Raw genomic sequence first — 17,725 nt, 5'->3', positions numbered from 1 at the left:
TCCGGGCTAGGGATTAAATCAGAGCTGCAGCTGCTGTCCTAAGCTGCAGCCACAGCAATGCTGGATCCAAGCCACATCTGTGATCTACACCGTAGCTTGCGGCAACACTGGATAAGCAGAACTTAACCCACTGAGTGAGGCCAGGAATCGAACCTGCATCCTCATGGATACTACATTGTGTTCTTAACCTTCTGAGCCACAATGGGAACCCCTGTATACAGTTCTTCTAACAACTTTCTGTGAACTCTGAACTGTTGAAATGAGCAAACTTGTACTTTCAGAGAATCTAAGTTTGAACTAAAATAACTATAACCATAAATTTGTTTGAGACCTCATGTTTTAACTTTAAAATCCATATGAATGAACACAATAATAAATTCTATTCACCCCAGATTCATAGAAGAAGTCATGTTCCTGGAAGGTACATTTTTTCATTCAGTGGTCTTATATATTCACCCTGATGAAACCTACTTTATCTAAGATGTTATGCATACCTCATTCTCAGAGGCATTTCATCTGTGTAGCCATTATGAAAAGTAGGTCTTACTGTGCCCATTTTATAGATGGATTAACTGGGGCTTAGAGAGATAAAAATAAGGTGTCTAAGATCCAAAGAGCCAGGATGTAAACCTAGTTCTTGTGTGTTTAAAGGCACAGGCTCTTTCCACTACAACACACAGACTTCTAGGAGACCAACAATTCATTAGTTCTTAGCTGCACTGAACACTGGTTTGCAAAGGAGGTTTGGTTAGTCCATTTAGCTCAATGCTGCTATGTACTAGTTACTTTTTCTCTCCTCCACAGACTTCAAAAGCTATAAGCATCTGCCTCAAAACGGTGCATTTCTCACCTTGTAAAGATTTCACAAAGAGAAGATGGATGGAACACAAGAGAAAAATCTCCAGAAAGAAATGCCTGAAATACACGTTCTGTATTGCTGGTTGCCCAAGAGCAGCACCATTATAACTCTGTACACAGATGTCATGATGATAGATCTGCAAGGCCTAGAAACCTGATGCAAACGAAGTCAATAGGATTCTGGGATTACTATGGTGTCTGCAGAAACTATTGGGTTGGAATTCCTACTCTGGTGCATGCATGCATTTTATCTATCCCTCCCCTTCTCTACACATCTGACAGCGGCTAGAGAATGCCTCCATCAAGACTTATTGGAATATTCCTATAAAACTGCATGTGGTCTTGATAAAAATCTACCCCTTCTTAGTGATTCAAGTCCTGTTTCTTTCCCAAAGCAATTAATCTCGAGATACTATTGGCAAATTGACCCAGTTCTTCCAACTGTCAGCTACGACAGATGCAGTACCAGAGAGAAGCGTATAAAGTCATGATAGGGTTTTCATCTACCTAAACAGCTATTTTATACTTTCCAAGTCAATGTTTTACCCAGGGCGTTCCCAGCATGGAGTTAAACTATTTAAAAAATTCTTCACATATCTTCATGACACTGAAAGAAACTTTTGATAATCTTATTAGGGATGGCTATTTCTGGACCAGCAGAAAAAAAGGTAAAGGGAAGGGATTATATTTGCTAAGTGCCTACTATGTGCCAGGCAGGAGGCATGTATCAAATTATTTAATTCTTAAAACAGCACACACATAGAGACACTATCACCCTCATTTTATGTTTGTTTGTTTGGGTCTTTTTGTCTTTTAGGGCTGCACCCACAGCTTATGGAAGTTCCCGGGCCACGGGTCGAATTAGAACTACAGCTGCTGGCCTACACCAGAGTCACAGCAATGCGGGATCTGAGCCACGTCTGCAACATACAGCACAGCTCATGGTAACACCAGATCCTTAACCTACTGAGCGAGGCCAGGGATGAACCTGCGTCCTCATGGATGCTAACCACTGAGCCACGAAGGGAACTCTCTTATATATTTTTTAAAAAAATTCAAAGAAGTTAAATAAATTGACCAAAGTCACCCAGATAATAAGTAGAAAAGCTAGAAATGAAATTCAGGTTGGCCTGGCCTAAAAGTCAGTCATCTTTTCAAGGCAGCAGTAAGAAATATTTCCAGAGAGCTTGAGAAAATAGCTCCAAGAATTCTAACTTCTGGATCTAGTGTTTTGTTTCCAGGTAACATGAGAAACATTTTCCAATTGCCTGACTACTTCATAATAGAGGAAATGAAAACAAATTGCACTACTTGGCCTTTATTGTGTGTTTTATAAGAGAGGCAGGAGAGAGGGTTTTATTCTAGGAAAAAAAGAATGTACCATATTCCAAGTCAAGATGTGTCTATAAAGGGTAAATATTTGGCCTTTTAGGTGAGAGCCAATGCATGTGAAAAACATTTTGCAATTTGATTCCCGCTGACCAATGGTTACTGCTCAAACGTTCTCCTCCCTCTCCTCACATCTCCGTGTCTGTCTACCTGTTGCCTTTTTATGGATAGTTCACTGTCAAAACCAGCTTGGTATTCACCATTTTAGCTGCACTTCCTCCAGCCCCCATCTCTGTCATAATGGGAGAGAATGTCCCCTCCAGACCTCTGCCATTTGCTCAGGAGATGAAAACAACCATCCTCAAGGCCCTTTCTGAGCTCCCCTGCCCTGTCCACTCCCTGTTTCACCACCTTCAGGCAGCTTCCAGCCTAAGTGCAAGACACTGTCTTGTTCTCTAAGCCTCTCAGCTGTCATCTCTATCTCCAGCTGGTATCACCATGGTGAAAAGAAATCTCGATCGAAACTCAAGAGGGGACGGAACACCACTTATTAAGCAGGAATCTATGAATATTGATTTGGGATTGTCCAAGATGGTTTTATCCGTCAAGATCAAGAAAGGAAGTGTTGGCGTTAACCAGCTTTTTCTTATAATTAGTTATCACTTGTCATATACATATCATACCCATTTTCAAAGAGGCAGAAGGTAAATATGGTTTTGTTTTTTTGTTTTGTTTTGTTTTTGCTTTTTAGGGCTGTACCTGCAGCATACGGAAGTTTCCAGACTAGGGGTCGAATCAGAGCTGCAGCTGCCAGCCACACCCATAGCCACAGCAATGCCAGATCTGAGCCATTGTCTGTGACCTACACCACAACTCATGGCAGCACTGGATCCTTAAGCCACTGAGGAAGGCCAGGGATCAAACCCGAATCCTCATGGATACTAGTCAGATTCATTACCACTGAGCCACCATAGGAACGCCACACATTCCTTTTTGAAATATATATATTCCTTTCCATTCCATAATGGTTCATCATAGGAAACTCCATAAACAGACTTTTGTGAATTTTTTTTTTTCTATGTTTGCCTCCGGATTTATTTTATGGCCTTCTCTGCCTTGCTATGAGATCCAAGATGCCAAACTCTATCTAAAAAGTGACATACTCAGCCTTTCTAGCTTCTGGCTCCAGTTGTGTGCAGCTGTTCAGAAGTATCAACAGGAGATGCTAGGGAAGAAGAGAAGGGTTGGGGGTATTGCCCGTGCATCTCCCAGGACTCTGGTCCTCACTGGGCTGCAGTAACTTGTTCCCTTTGCCCCACAGTCCCAGGAGGTGGGAACAGCTTCCCACTGTTGCTAAGCCCTGGGTGCTTCTACATCCATCACTGGTTCCTTTAACATAGTCCCTCTTCCATAAATAGCCCCTTCATTAAACACAATTCAGTTAACCCTTCGAGAAGGACACTTCCCTCCTTCCAGGACCCTAACTGACGTCACTTCAGTTGCCCTCTGTATTTAGTGAGTGGTTACTCTGTGCTCTTCTAAGAACTATGACAAATGCAAAAGACAAATTCAAGACATGCTGCTGGTCCCTGCCATGCTTGAAAATCCAGTTAGGGACATGAAACTATCAAAAGGCTATCATACTTGGACTCTCCATGGAGGCAGTATCTCCCAAGGCCTAAACTCATCCTATGCCTCTCCCTACCCTCAAACCTGCACCAGAACACACCAGTCCTTAGTCCTGTGCACTCAGGGCCAGGGCAGTCATCTAGGACATTGTGGCCAGCTGTGTGGCTCTGCACTTACAGATCAGCTCTGGACACCTTTTGCCCCGCCCCCCCCCATGCCCACTTTATCATGAAGTCCTGCAGATTCTCCTTCTTCCAATCTCTCAAACTCATCCAACATCTCGTTAGTGCCTCCAACCTACTCTAGTTGAATCTGGGGTTATTTCTCATCCCAGTGTTTGTAAGAACCTTCTCAATGCTCCCCTAAACTCTGGTCTTGCCTCCCCTTCCAGGCCATGCTTCACCATGAGGCCAGAGGGATCTCTGTTACATTGTTCCACTGCTCCAGACCCTCCCTGGATAAAGTCTAAACACAATAATGGCTTCACTCTGATTGCGACAACCTTTGTGGACTCTTGACATAGTCTTCCCATAGACTGCTCCAAAGAGACTGACTTCTTCCAGTTCTTTAATGGAACTGGGTTTTTTCCTTGCTTCGTGCCCAGATTTACACTATTTCCTCTGCCAAGAATCCATTCACTGCCTCCCTACCCCAACCTTTTGCCTGGTTAACTTCTATTTTATGATTCAAATCTCAACACAAACATCACTTCCTTGGACAATCAACCCCTGTTGCCCCCATCTTCCCCCTCCAAGACCAGACTTTTGGGTTAGGTAGTTTTCTTATAAGGCAGCTCCCACAGCATCCTTTACTTCCCTCATCACTCTGCTATAGTGTTGTTTTTTTTCTCTCTCTCTTTTTTTGTCTTTCTAGGACCACACCCGCGGCATATGGAGGTTTCCAGGCTAGGGGTCTAATGGGAGCTACAGCCGTCCCGTCTATGCCACAGCCACAGCAACTCGGGATCCAAGCCGTGTCTGTGACCTACACCACAGCTCACGGCAACACCAGATCCTTTACCCACTGAGCAAGGCCAGGGATTGAACCCACAATCATCATGGATGACAGTTGGGTTTATTAACTGCTGAGCCATGATAGGAATTCCTATAGTGTTGTTTCGTAACTGCTGGCATGCTTGTACCTATTCCCAACCTGACGGTAAGCTGTGTCCAGGCAAGAAATCTGTCACTGTGGCAGCCACAGCATCAAAACTATCTATTGAAAAAGTGAAATTAAGGAAAGAAATCTCAACCCAGTTTAATGGACTGGCAATGCTAAAATTCCTGTTCTGGTATTATTCAGAAACAGAGGGAGTATCTGTCAGCAGACACAGGCCCTATATGCCCAACTAGTTGTGTCTGCAGCTGTCTGTCCCCAAACCCATCCTCTACTAAGAAAGTAAAATTCCACACATGCATCAATGGAAGGGACAACAGGAACTGCTCTGTGAAACTACCTCTCTCCCTTGTCCCCTTGGCCCGTAGGGGATGGTTACTTGAATAGAGAACTCCCGCCTGATAGCTTGGGGTTATTTTCAGAGGCTTCATTATCACAGCTGGAAAATCCTGAGGCAGCTTTTGCAAACCAAATGGAGTTCAATTAATGCATCAAGAGCAAAGGATCAAGACTACAATACTGAGCGTCAACGTTAGCAGAAATCTCGCAGCACCCAGTTGAGTCCAACATCTTGAAATGCTCTTAGAAGAGGGGAAACTGAGACTTTCCTGGAAAGGTGTTTAGAGGTGTAGATAACAGAAGAAAATGACCTCTACTGTGTACTGATGAAGTCACAGACCCATGCTTGGTGAGTCCTCTTCTTAACTCTTCCTCAAGGCTAACCAAAGATAGTTAAAGTCCCTTTTTTAACTAGCTTACCAATGCCAGGGAAGTCATACTAATTCGTCTCCCACTGGTTAAAATGTATGATAATTAGAATGACTGCAGTATTGAGGTTTATCTATGAAGGAAACTGATTTTTTTAAAAATAACAAGGCTATGGAAATATTTTTTAAGCTCATTAAACCTTTGACGCACTCTGTTTACATGAGATGCAAATTCTGCAAGGGTTTTTATTGGGAAAAACACAATGGTTTGGCCATGATCTCTCCTCTCTTCGAAGATCCCAGTAAAAAGACAGTAAAATAGGTACAAGCCCAAAAGAAAATGAGATGAGAGTTCAATGCATGTTGGAAGAACAGACAGCAGTGGAGCCGGGTAACTGACTACAGAATGGAGTGAGAGCCAAGGAATTTATAACCGAAAGGGCTGCAGAGAAGGGTGAGCCCCTTGCCTTTGCAAACCTGCAGGGGCTGGAGCTCCTGATGTGGCTCAGTGGTAACAAACCTGACTAGTATCCATGAGGACTGTGGGTTCGATCCCTGGCCTTACTCAGTGGATTAAGGATCTGGTGTTACCGTTAGCTGTGGTGTAGGTCGCAGAGGCAGCTTGGATCCCACGTTGCTGTGGCTGTGGCTATGGCTGGCGGCTGTAGCTTCGATCCAACCCCTAGCCTGGGAATCTCCATATGCCGTGGGTGCAGCCCTAAAAAGCAAAAAACAAAAACAGAAACAAACAAACAACCCTGCAGGGGCTTGGAACCTCCAGAGAGAGGCTTAGGGGTGATGCAGGTCTGAAAACAAGGGCCCTGTATGAGATCTGCAAGCTGAGTGGTAGAACTCTCAGAAAGCTGGCAGCTGAATATTCCCCACCACCTACACCCAAGGAAAGAGACTGGATAGTTCTCCCCTAAGTCACTCTAACTTCCAAACACAGACTTCTGCAAAATCGGCCGGGATCTCTTAGTAAGGCTGGCTCACCGAGCAACAAGTGTACATGAATTCTCACCCATGATTAAGCCCCTCCGTTTCTCACACACACAGGTTCCAATAGGCTTCTTAGTCTCTTCATGTAAAAAAAATGAGCAGATAGCAAAGGATCACCAGACATTTGAGGAAAACCTCCAGCAAGGAAGATAAAATTGAGAAAAACAGAAAAAAGGTAACGGGAGAAATAGAACACAAAGGAAAATAAACAGAACTAATCAATACTCTACAAGAAGTAAGAGAAAATATGGCATCTATGAAACAAGAATAAAATTCTCTTAAAAAAGGAACATTCAGAGCTAAAACATAATAGCTAAAATTTAAACAATATATTCCTGAGAAAGTTCAAAAAAAGGAAGTAAAAAGATACAGTGGAAGCTATAAAGAAAGGAATAGGCTTATTAGAAAGGCAATCCAGGATGTCTACCATCCTTCTAACAGGGAAGACAGAGAAAGAAAACAAAGAAAACAGAGGATGATTTTATCAAGTAAATAATATGAGAAAATTTCCCAAATTTTGGACAGGAGTCTCTAGATTGATTTACAAATGAGCTGCAAATAAGTCATAAAAACCCACTGCTTTAAAAAAAACCTTTAGATTTATTTGATTTTTAAACTATCTGTCTTTATTGTTTTGATAATATTTAAACTTTCATTTAAAATAACTTTAGGGAGTTCCCATCGTGGCACAGTGGTTAATGAATCCGACTAGGAACCATGAGGTTGCAGGTTCGGTCCCTGGCCTTGCTCAGTGGGTTAAGGATCTGGCATTGCCGTGAGCTGTGGTGTGGGTCGCAGATGCGGCTCAGATCCCGAGTTGCTGTGGCTCTGGCGTAGGCCAGTGGCTACAGCTCCGATTCGACCCCTAGCCTGGAAACCTCCATATGCTGAGGCAGCAGCCCTAGAAAAGGCAAAAAGACAATAATAATAATAATAATAATAATAATAATAATAACTTTAGGGGTTTCCTTGGTGGCTCAGCAGGTTAAGGATCCAGCATTGTCACTTCAGCTGCTCCCATTGTTACAGTGGCATGGGTTTGATCCCCAGCCCAAGAACTTTTGCATGCTTCAGGTGTAGCAAAAACAAACAAACAAAAAACTTTAAAAAGGGAGTGTCTCACCTATTTCCTTAGGTCTGTTATGAATGCTATGAGGCATGCCTCCTTACTTTGTCTCACTACGTACCACTTAAAAATAATACGACTGATTAGGACGTTATTTCTTATGAAAGATTTCTGATTAGGAGTTCCTGTGTGGGGCAGCGAAATGAATCTGACAAGGAACCACGAGGTTGCGAGGTCAATCCCTTGTCTTGCTCAGTGGATTAAGGATCTGGTGTTGCCGTGAGCTATGGTGTAGATCACAGACACAGCTCAGACCCTGTGTTGCTGTGGCTGTGGTGTAGGCCAGCAGCTATAGCTTTGATTCGACCCCTAGCCTGGGAACTTCCATATGCCACAGGTGTGGCCCTAAAAAGCCAATAAATAAATAAATAAATAAATAAATAAATAAATAAAGAGAGAGAGAGAGAGAGAGATCTGATTAATTCGGCACAACCTCTCTGGATTTCCTCTTCCCAACCACCTTTAAATAAATTGTTGAGATAAAACTATATAGTCCATTTACTATAGTTCTCAAAAGCAGACTATGAGCACAGTGGAAACCAACACTAAGGTCATCTCTTCCTACAGTCCCAAAATATTTTACTGGGGTTGTCTAAGTAAGAAACAAGAACAGAGAGATAGATGATAGATAGATAGATAGATATAAGAAGTATGTTATAAAGATGATAAATACACAGATGGATAAGTAGAAAGGATAGGTAGGTAGATAGATAGGTGATAGAGATGACAGCTGAGAGAGAGAGAATGAGAGTGAGGGAGAGAGAGAGAGATGAGTAAGCATAACTGAAATGGTGTGTGGTGTTTCTGGTGGTAGCGGGAAGCTGGCACTTTCAAATGGAAGTGGTAGATCAAACAAGTGTTAATACTCATGGCTTTTTGTTTGTTTACAGTTTTCAACATGATGGTAAAATTTAGCTTACTTTTTTTTTTTAATTTAGCTTACTTTTTAAAAAATAATAATTGAAAAAATAGAACTCTGACTGTTGTTCATGATACACACAGCCAGTTACAAGCAATTCCACAGCCATGTGACAAGGCTTCTAGGTCCAGCACAATGGTCGTCTACACAAATTCAGAAACCCTCCTGCTATGAACACCTGGATATACTAGATAAGCTGTAATAAGAAAGGTTTGCTTGTTTATATTTTAATGTAATTCTGAGCTTGCAAGAAATAAAAGGGAACTCCCGGGTATCAAAAAAGGTGTAGGAGGGCACTGAAAACCAGGGTGGTGAGTATTAGGGCTGATCATGAGGAATCCAAATCCCTGGGGAAACGGGGTTGTGGAGATCATGGCAGGTAGTGGGTCAGGTAGGGGTGGGGGAGCTGAGGTCTTTTTTTTTTTTTTCCTTTTTGTCTTTTTGCCTTTTCTTGAGCCGCTCCCTCAGCATATGGAGGTTCCCAGGCTAGGGGTCTAATCAGAGCTGTAGCTGCCGGCCTACGTCAGAGCCACAGCAACTCGGGATCCGAGCCGCGTCTGCGACCCACACCACAGCTCACGGCAATGCGGGATCCTTAACCCAGTGAGCGAGGCCAGGGATCGAACCCGCAACCTCATGGTTCCTAGTCGGATTCGTTAACCACTGCACCATGATGGGAACTCCCAGCTGAGGTCTTTTTTGATACACAGATGAAAGTTAAGACCTTGTGAGCCCATGAGTTGGGAAGCTGGAACTCAAGTTCCTGAACAGAGCTGAAAGTCTCAAAAGGCTACAGCCCTCTGTGGAAGAATGTCTTACAAAATAACCTCTGCTCAATAGTTTCGGGAGATGACCTGGAAACTTCTCCTGCTGGAAAAAACCCAAAAACAACAAAAAACAAAACCAAACCAAAAAACCAACAAAAAAACCAACCTTCCCTTCACCCCTCCCTTCTTGCACTCAGGAATGAGGCTATTTTGACTGAAAGCTGAATTTATGCCATGGTGATACTGCCAGGATTTGAGACCATCTACATGAAGTCATCTAATCATCACAACAATTACATGCAGTCAGTATTTTAAAGCACATTTTATAGATAAGAAACCTGGGAATCAGAGAGATTAGATAATTTGTCTAAAGTTAAGGGCAATAGGTGACAGAATTGGGATTCAAACCTGTATTTTTTAACTTCAACTTTAGCGTTTACTCATTGATATTATTAATGTGGGCCTCTGTTTTAGACATTTAAACTGTGTCCACTTACTAAGAGCTATCATAAATTGATTTTACAGTTTCCTTTTCTTCCCAAAAGCAATCATAATCTGCTGGTGAGGAGTTCCCATCGTGGCAAAGGGGAAATAAATCAGACTAGGAACCATGAGGTTGCGATTCGATCCCTTGCCTCGCTCAGTGGATTAAGGATGTGGCGTTGCCATGAGCTGTGGTGTAGGTTCCAGACATGGCTCAGATCCTGTGTTGCTGTGGCTGTGGCATAGGTTGGCAACTGTAGCTCCAATTAGACCCCGAGCCTGGGAACCTCCATATGCCATGGGTGTGGCCCTAAAAAAGACAAAATAAATAAATAAATAAATAAATAAATAAATAAATAGATAGATAGATAGATAGATAAATAAATAATCTGCTGGTGATATTTTCAGTTATGAGGCCACCATGATGTGTCTGAGCAAGAGCAAAGAGAACAGAACAAGGAAAACACAGGTTTTGTAAGCCCCTTCATGGAAGAAATACTTTTCACCTACAAGGACTTACTACGTCCACTGTACTGATCCCCATCAGGAACAAGACCGTATGAACTGAACGGGAGCTGGAGAGAACCACTTGGGGGAACCTCCATCTATTTACATATAGACCGGGGAGATGGCAGTCTTGGCAGAGCAGAAATTAATATAACGGCCACCTTGGCACAGCTCTTCTGATCTGGTAAGGCATGGCTTCCAGCTTCCTCATCTAAAATGCACTTCTTAAGGTCAATTGGCATATATTGTAGTGTAACTATGGCGACAGTTTCATTTCTCATATAGAGGGCTTACATGGAGAGAATGCATGGCTTGGGCTGCTTTGAAAGTCCACATTGTTTTTGTTACTTGGATTCTGGTATTTTGCTTATTATTTACACTTGTTTTCCAAGACAGCCTCTAATGGGGACACACAGATCCTCTTATGTGAGTGTTTCTATCTGCTTGACAATTGCACAGCCTGTCGTAAAAGCATTCTGGCTTCTTTGGAAGGTATGAGTCCAGCCCTTAGAGACAGATCTCACATCACTATGCCTCTAACCAGGTTTTTGACCTTTGTGGCTGAAGCGCAGGCGCTGGATTGTAGTGATTTCACTAAAGGCACTTTGTGGGAACAAATCCAAGGGTCCTATAGGATTTATCAGGTCCCACCCCTCTGAATCACGGTGTGCTGAGTGGTGCTTTTCCATTCGAAACCGCAACAACACTTTCTGTAAATTTTTTACTTGTGCACTGTAGATAGAGATGTACTCCATTTTTCTAGAAAGATTGTGTGCCTCGCTCCATAATTCAACCGTGAAGATCTACAGAGGGGTCTGTTACCGGTACACAGAGTCATGAACAAAGCTTCATGTGCCATCCATTGCATTGGCCCAACTTCGTTCAACCCAGTAACAGGCTTGGCTGATGAATTGTCTTGGTTTCTTTAAGTTTGCTGAGCCTGGCAGGAGAGAGTTGTGCTTTTTCTCTTATTCCCAGGTCTATTTAGTGGAAAATTTTTTAAAAAGAACTTTTTGGAAAATTAAGAATACCAAAAACGTGAAGATAAAGCTGCTATTTCTCATTATTTACAGATGTATTTTTGAATGCCTGCTTTGTATCAAGTAATGTTCTAGAAAGCTGTTTGGGGATGGGTTTTGGTTTGTTTGTTTTTTCAGTGTGCCGGTTTTCCTGTATTTAACTTTTTATTTGGAAATAATTTCAAATTTACAGAAAACTTGGAAAATTAGCAATTGTGCCAAAATATGTGAATACCCAGGTATTCATATTAAGGAATACTACCATTAATATTTCTGCCCATTTACTCTATCACTTGCTGCTTATCTCTCTTCAGTATAATAATTTTTAGAGAGCTGGGATATTAAACTAAAAGCCTGAGGCATCCCAGACTGCAAAGGTCTTTGGCTTTAAAAACTGGGTAGTCATGTTAGATAAAAACCCAAACAAAGACAAGTCATTATAAATTACAGACCCTATCACAGACAGATCTACACAAGGTAGAGCAGGACCTGTGCTGAAGCTTGACGGGTGACTAGGAAGCTGCCAGGGAGGCCAGTGTAGGGCATGTATAAATTGTTTCAGGGTTCCTGGAGCATAAAGGATAAAATTCAGAGGAGGGGAACAGTTAAGAAAGATCCAAAACCACATGGGGTTTTCATGCAATACGAGGAGATTTAATATTTGTGAAGGCAGTTGGGAGCCCTCTTGACCAAATGGATACATTTTGAGTGTTTCCCATTCCTTGGCTAGCCGCCTGAAGGGTGGATGTTAGGGACTGGGAAAGGGGCAAACTAGAACCAAAGCACTCAGGAGAAACTATATCCAGATAGTCCAGAGGACCTAGGATGGTCTTGACCTGGGTGAGAGCAGTGGCCGTGAAGGCGAAAAACTGAATATGAAACACAAGAGATCTTCAAGAGGTGGAATTAAAAAAAAAAAAAATACTGTAATCACTGACAACCACGACTAGCAGTGACATATTCTTACGGATTCAGTGCCTGCTGGGTGACCTTTTTCACAGAAAGAGCAGCAATGCTACCTGCTGTTCCATGGCTGTTTCTATTTGAGAAATTGAACATTAGTGCTTTTAATGCAAACTATAAGTAGCTGTGTGTTACCAGCCGAGGGAATCAGCCCCAAGATGCTGTGGCATTTATCGTCGGTTTTCAGGTTTCAGAATCCAGGAAACCTTTAATCCCTGGCTGTGGTGCTTACAGTTCAGGTGAGCGGTTCTGCCAGGTGCTAAAATCAGAAGCAATGGGGTGTCATGATTAAGAAAGTAAGCTTGCTTGTCAGCCAGGCCTGGGCCTGATCCCCACATTTCCCGTTGATTTCAACTCCTGGTTCTGAACAAAGTTTCATTATCTATAAAATAGAGATGAGAGGACTAGGACCTAGGGTTGTTATTTGGACTAAATGACACACTTCCTTAAATTCAGCTGATTCCATCGGGGATCTAGCTGAACCAGAGCTGACACTCTCTCCTTCTTTCTCTTTTACATTTCATATATACATTCTTTTCATTATTTTTTCAACGCTACACTTTCAGTTTCTATTTCCCTTCTGCCCTAAGAGTTATTTATTTCATAGAAAGCTTTTTAAAAATCCATGAAGAAAGGGTTTCTCTGCTCGGGTTTTGTTACTGATTTTTTAGTTTTATTCCACGATCATCAGGGATGCTGTTTGCTTTATTTGTACCTTATGAAACTCAACTGCATTTTTTTTTTTTTGGTGCTCTAATCTGTGGTTAATTTTGTGAATGTTCTATGTGGATTTGAATAGAAAAAAGCATATTCTTTATTACCAGGGTACAAAGTTTGTGGTGTATCCAGACCTCCCTTAATTAGGTTGTTTGGGTCTTTTGCATCTTTATTTATCTTTTGTCCAAACGCCCTTTCTTGGACCGAGAGGAATATATTAAACTACCTATTATCAGTGTGCTCCCATCTCTGCTGTAAAGGTTGCTGCAGTCTTACTAGATGTGCATTCATAACTGCTGAATTCTGTTCCCTGTGAACTCTGGCCTTTAGCATAAATCAGTCCTTCGTGGTCTTCTTTTGTGCTTTTCGACCTGCACTTTACCCTGTCACACATCAAGAGCAAAATCGATGCTTTTTGTTGTTGCTGTTTGTTTGCATTTGCCTTGTAGAGTCTGCCTAGCCTATATTTTTCTTTTGTCTTTTAAGATCACTTTGTGTTAGGTGTGTCTTGTACGCAGCAGAGAGATGGGTTTTGCAGAGTCCATATTTCTGGTACATTCTACTCAGCCCAGCATGTGATTGACATTCCATGAAATACTTGTTTCTTTTTTCTTTTTTTCAATCAGGGTCAAGACTCATTAAGCCTCTAATATATATATATATATATATATTTAGTTTTATTAAGGTATAACTGACAACACTGTAGGATAGTTAATGTATACATCGTGGTGATTTGATATACGGATACACTGTGAAAGGTTAATCTTACTGTCAGCAGTTTCGGATCTGTCTGGGTGGAAGTCCTCTTCTGGACCCTCTGGCTTAACTGGATTCTCGTTTTCAATCAGTCCTGCTGGTTCTCATAGCCTAGAAATACAGGCTCTCCCACACCACCCAGGAGACCCTACATAGACTTAATGGTGAACTTGAAGAGCACCAATGCCAAGGTTTTACAACACATTCCTTCTATGGGCTTAAAAGAAGGAGGTTTCCAATATTTGAACTACGGCCTGATGTCTCCCCAAATTCTTTAAAATGTAAATAAATGCTTGGGAGAAATGTTATAGCATGTAAGTCCACAGCTGAAAGGAATCCTAGAAATCATCTACTCAAACTCTCTCCCCAATGCATTAACCAATTCTACCATATCCCAAGTTTTCTAGTCTGTATTTTTCTGGTAATGGTAAATTGACACTGACTTCCATAGGTATGAGATTAAAGCCCAGTTATACCATATATTAGCTATATGATGATAGGAATGTATGTAAGCCCTGGGCCTCAGGTTTTTTTATCCATAGAATGAAGATGAGGTAGAGACTCAGAGGACAAAGCATGGGTCCAAATTTAAGGACTAGGCAGGAAATGTGAAGACCCAGACAGACAAATTTTTTTTTTCCCTTTTTAGTGCCACACCCGAGGCATATGGAAACTCCCAGTCTAGGGGTCCAACTGGAGTTATAGCTATAACAATTCAGGATCCGAGCCAAGTCTGCAACTTACACCACAGCTCATGGCAACATGGGACCTCCAACCCACTGAGCAAAGTCAGGGATCGAACCCACATCCTCATGGATACTAGCTGGATTTGTTTCTGCTGCACCAAAATAGGAACTCCAGGCAGAGAGTTAATTGTATTCCCTACGTGTAAGGCCATAGGAATAACCAGGAGAGTCCATTCCTTTCCAAAGGAGAAGCTTCTACTGGCCTCCTATAGACTGGAGCCTTGGCTGCAGCAACGTAAAGCCTAATAATAATACCAGATCTTCTCATTTTTCTTGAAAAGCAGAAATTTGGCTTTTTAATGTGAAATTTCCTGACTATTCAATGTGGCAACTGATTCAAATTTCTTTGTAACCCTAGATAGACCACTAAAAAAGCCCATCTGTGGGCTGGGGACACCTGTAGGCTGTCACTTGGCAGTCTCTGGGCTGAAGTAATTAGCATGACACCCAGCACAAGACACGCACTGGGTAAATTCTGAATTCATCAGATCTGAAACCTTAGATCTCAGACTCCTGGGAGAAAGGACTTGTTTGACTGGGTGGGTAAAAGGCCAGGGAAGAGGACACTCAGAGTAACTGCAACATCAACTGTAGGCCCAGGAAAGTGTTAGGAATGGGGGAGTGAATGGAGGTTTAAAACAGAGAACAGGAGTTCCCATTATGGTGCAGAGGAAATGAATTTGACTAGTATCCATGAGAATGTGGGTTCAATCCCTGCCCTCGCTTAGTGGGTTAATTAAGGATCTGGCGTTGCCATGAGCTGTGGTGTAGGTCAACGACACAGCTAGGATCCCTAGTTGTTGTGGCTGTGGCATAGGCCGGCAGCTGTAGCTCAGATTCCACCCCTAGCCTTGGAACTGCCATATGCTGAGGGTGCAGCTCTAAAAAGAAAAAACAAAACAAAACAAAACAGAGAACAGGTGGGAATGGACCATCTGAAAACTCTGCCTCCTTCCCAGATTCCTCTTTAGTGGATAAACCCTGGCTCTCTCACACTATGGCCCATCTCTGATCCCTGCAGATATACCTGAGCAAGGAGACATGGGGGAATGGGGGAGCCCCTACAGCTGGCTGGGGCCAGAAGGGCTAGCAGCTTCCTTCGGGTAAGTTTACTGGGAAGAGAACAAAAAAAGCACTGAGCCGTGAGCCAAGGAGGCAACTTTCTCCCCACTCCCATTTCCTCTGGGTTTTCCCCATCAGCAATTCGGAAACAAACCAAATGCTTCCTCCTCCTCCTCGGGTGGGTTGCAGCTGTCCCACACATGTTATAAATAAAGGCCAGCAGTGCTCTTCCTATTTTTAGCATTTGAATGCGGATGCAAAGGTCAACAAGACTCCCCCCTTTGCTGGCTCAATTCTCTGTCTCTCTTCTACATACCTCTTGTTTTCCTTCCAGATGTACGTTTTCTGTGCTGCAAGTTAAAGGAAGACTGAGGGGAAGAAGGACCCCCAAATATTTGCTAGTCTTTCCTGGATTCCTTCTCATTGCCATGGATCAGGTTAGATATCTATCTTGTGGCAAAGAAGTCTTGTACAGACTTTGGGAACTAGCCCTCCAGGCTTGGCTCAAAGGCGCTCCTTTTTTCCCTTGAGGATAAAGAGAGGTTCAGAGCAGAACATGGCATTAAGGATCCTCTCATCCTCCACGTACAAGTTGAGGGCACTGATTTGCTTATTACTATTGAACATCAATAATACATAGTATTAGAGCCTACATTCATGGAAGATTTCCCTGCGCAAAGCACCTCACATGGATTTCCTCATTTAATTCTCACAACTCAACAACATTGGTTTCAACGATTCCCATTCTACATGTGACAAAACTGAGGTTTAGCACTCTGGGAAGCTCGTCCAAAGTCATGTGACTTGGCAGAGGCAGACCCAGGAGAAACACATAAGATCCTGACCCCCATGATTCAACTCCTTCCAGAACCAGAGCTCAGCCTATAGATTCTTCATGAGGATAAACATAAAGAAGAAGAAGGTGGAAGAAGAAGGAGAGCGAGGCCAGGCTTGATACGCACAATTTTGCAGGGTGGCCCTTTCAGACTATTTTTTGGAAACCACTGAGTGTTTCTGGGTCCCGAGCACAGCCTGGTCAAAGCCCTCTTTCAAACTCAGAGCTGCTAAAATAAGGTTAGCTGCCTTTACCTGTTCTCAGGGTCAGCCAAGGCCATGCTCCTTGTGACGTAGCACATCTTGAGGGGGATGCTTTTCCGGTCTCTTTGGAAGGAGGAGAAGGACTGTGATGACGGAGGGTCTGAGGAGCTGCCCCCTAACCTTGGGGATTCGGGCGGAGGCGTTTCCCACCCGATCTCAGACACTGGGGAGCCTTTCTTCACATAGGGTGTGGCTTCTCGCATGTACTTCACTGCAAGCAAAAAAAAGCCAACAATGAGCGCTTTTCAGTACAATGGGGCTGAATTTCTGGAAAGTCTCATGCATTTTTGAAACTTGCATTAAATAAACTCTTAATACGGAGCTCTGTGAATTCTGAACAAGATTCAGAATTTCTGTTCCTGTCATAAAAGTTGTTCTGTTCCTTAAATTACGTACCAACGTGGTTTTCAGAACCTGCCGTGATGACAACCTGAACCTGAGAATTACTCTCAGCTTTTTTCAATTATGACAACTATCTTTTCTGATAACAAGGTGCATTCTGGGAAACAGGCTGAAAAACAAATGGGCAGAGAAAGCTTATCGGAGACTAAATATAAGACACATGGTTATTCATTATAGATACAGAGAATCTGGTGGCTGTATGTCACCAATATTCTGATGAGAAGCAGGGAAAGATAGGCTTTTCAATTTAATAGTGTGAAGAACACATATGCAAAAAAAAATACGCAGATGGACACATATTTTGTAATGGTAAAAATCTGTGACAGCAAAAATATTACTTGTAAGAGCTGAAAACTAGGAACAACCTAAATGTCCACTAAAAAGAAAAAGGATAGGTTGGATAAATTGTGAGACATCTGTACATTCACTTAAAAAGACAGATACAGTTGCATTAACATAGAAAAATCTGTAAGATCTATTATCAGTTTGTTTTTTTTTTTAAACTACATGGAACAGGCATAT

At 42.4% G+C, this 17,725-nt stretch overlaps 1 protein-coding gene across 1 annotated transcript in view; it reads right to left on the bottom strand.

The window, feature by feature from the left end:
* SNTB1 (syntrophin beta 1) overlaps window positions 1-17,725 on the bottom strand; it is a 232,535-nt gene that overhangs the window by 108,617 nt on the left and 106,193 nt on the right. The window contains exon 3 of the mRNA XM_047783343.1: window positions 16,793-17,012. Within this exon, the coding sequence (XP_047639299.1) occupies window positions 16,793-17,012 (220 nt within the window). The remainder of the gene's footprint in view (window positions 1-16,792; window positions 17,013-17,725) is intronic.

The sequence above is a fragment of the Phacochoerus africanus genome, chromosome 6 (genome assembly GCF_016906955.1).
Source record: "Phacochoerus africanus isolate WHEZ1 chromosome 6, ROS_Pafr_v1, whole genome shotgun sequence".
Classification (NCBI taxonomy): Eukaryota; Metazoa; Chordata; class Mammalia; order Artiodactyla; family Suidae; genus Phacochoerus; species Phacochoerus africanus.
Note: the sequence above shows the minus strand (reverse complement) of the source record. Positions and strands in the feature narration are given on the sequence as shown.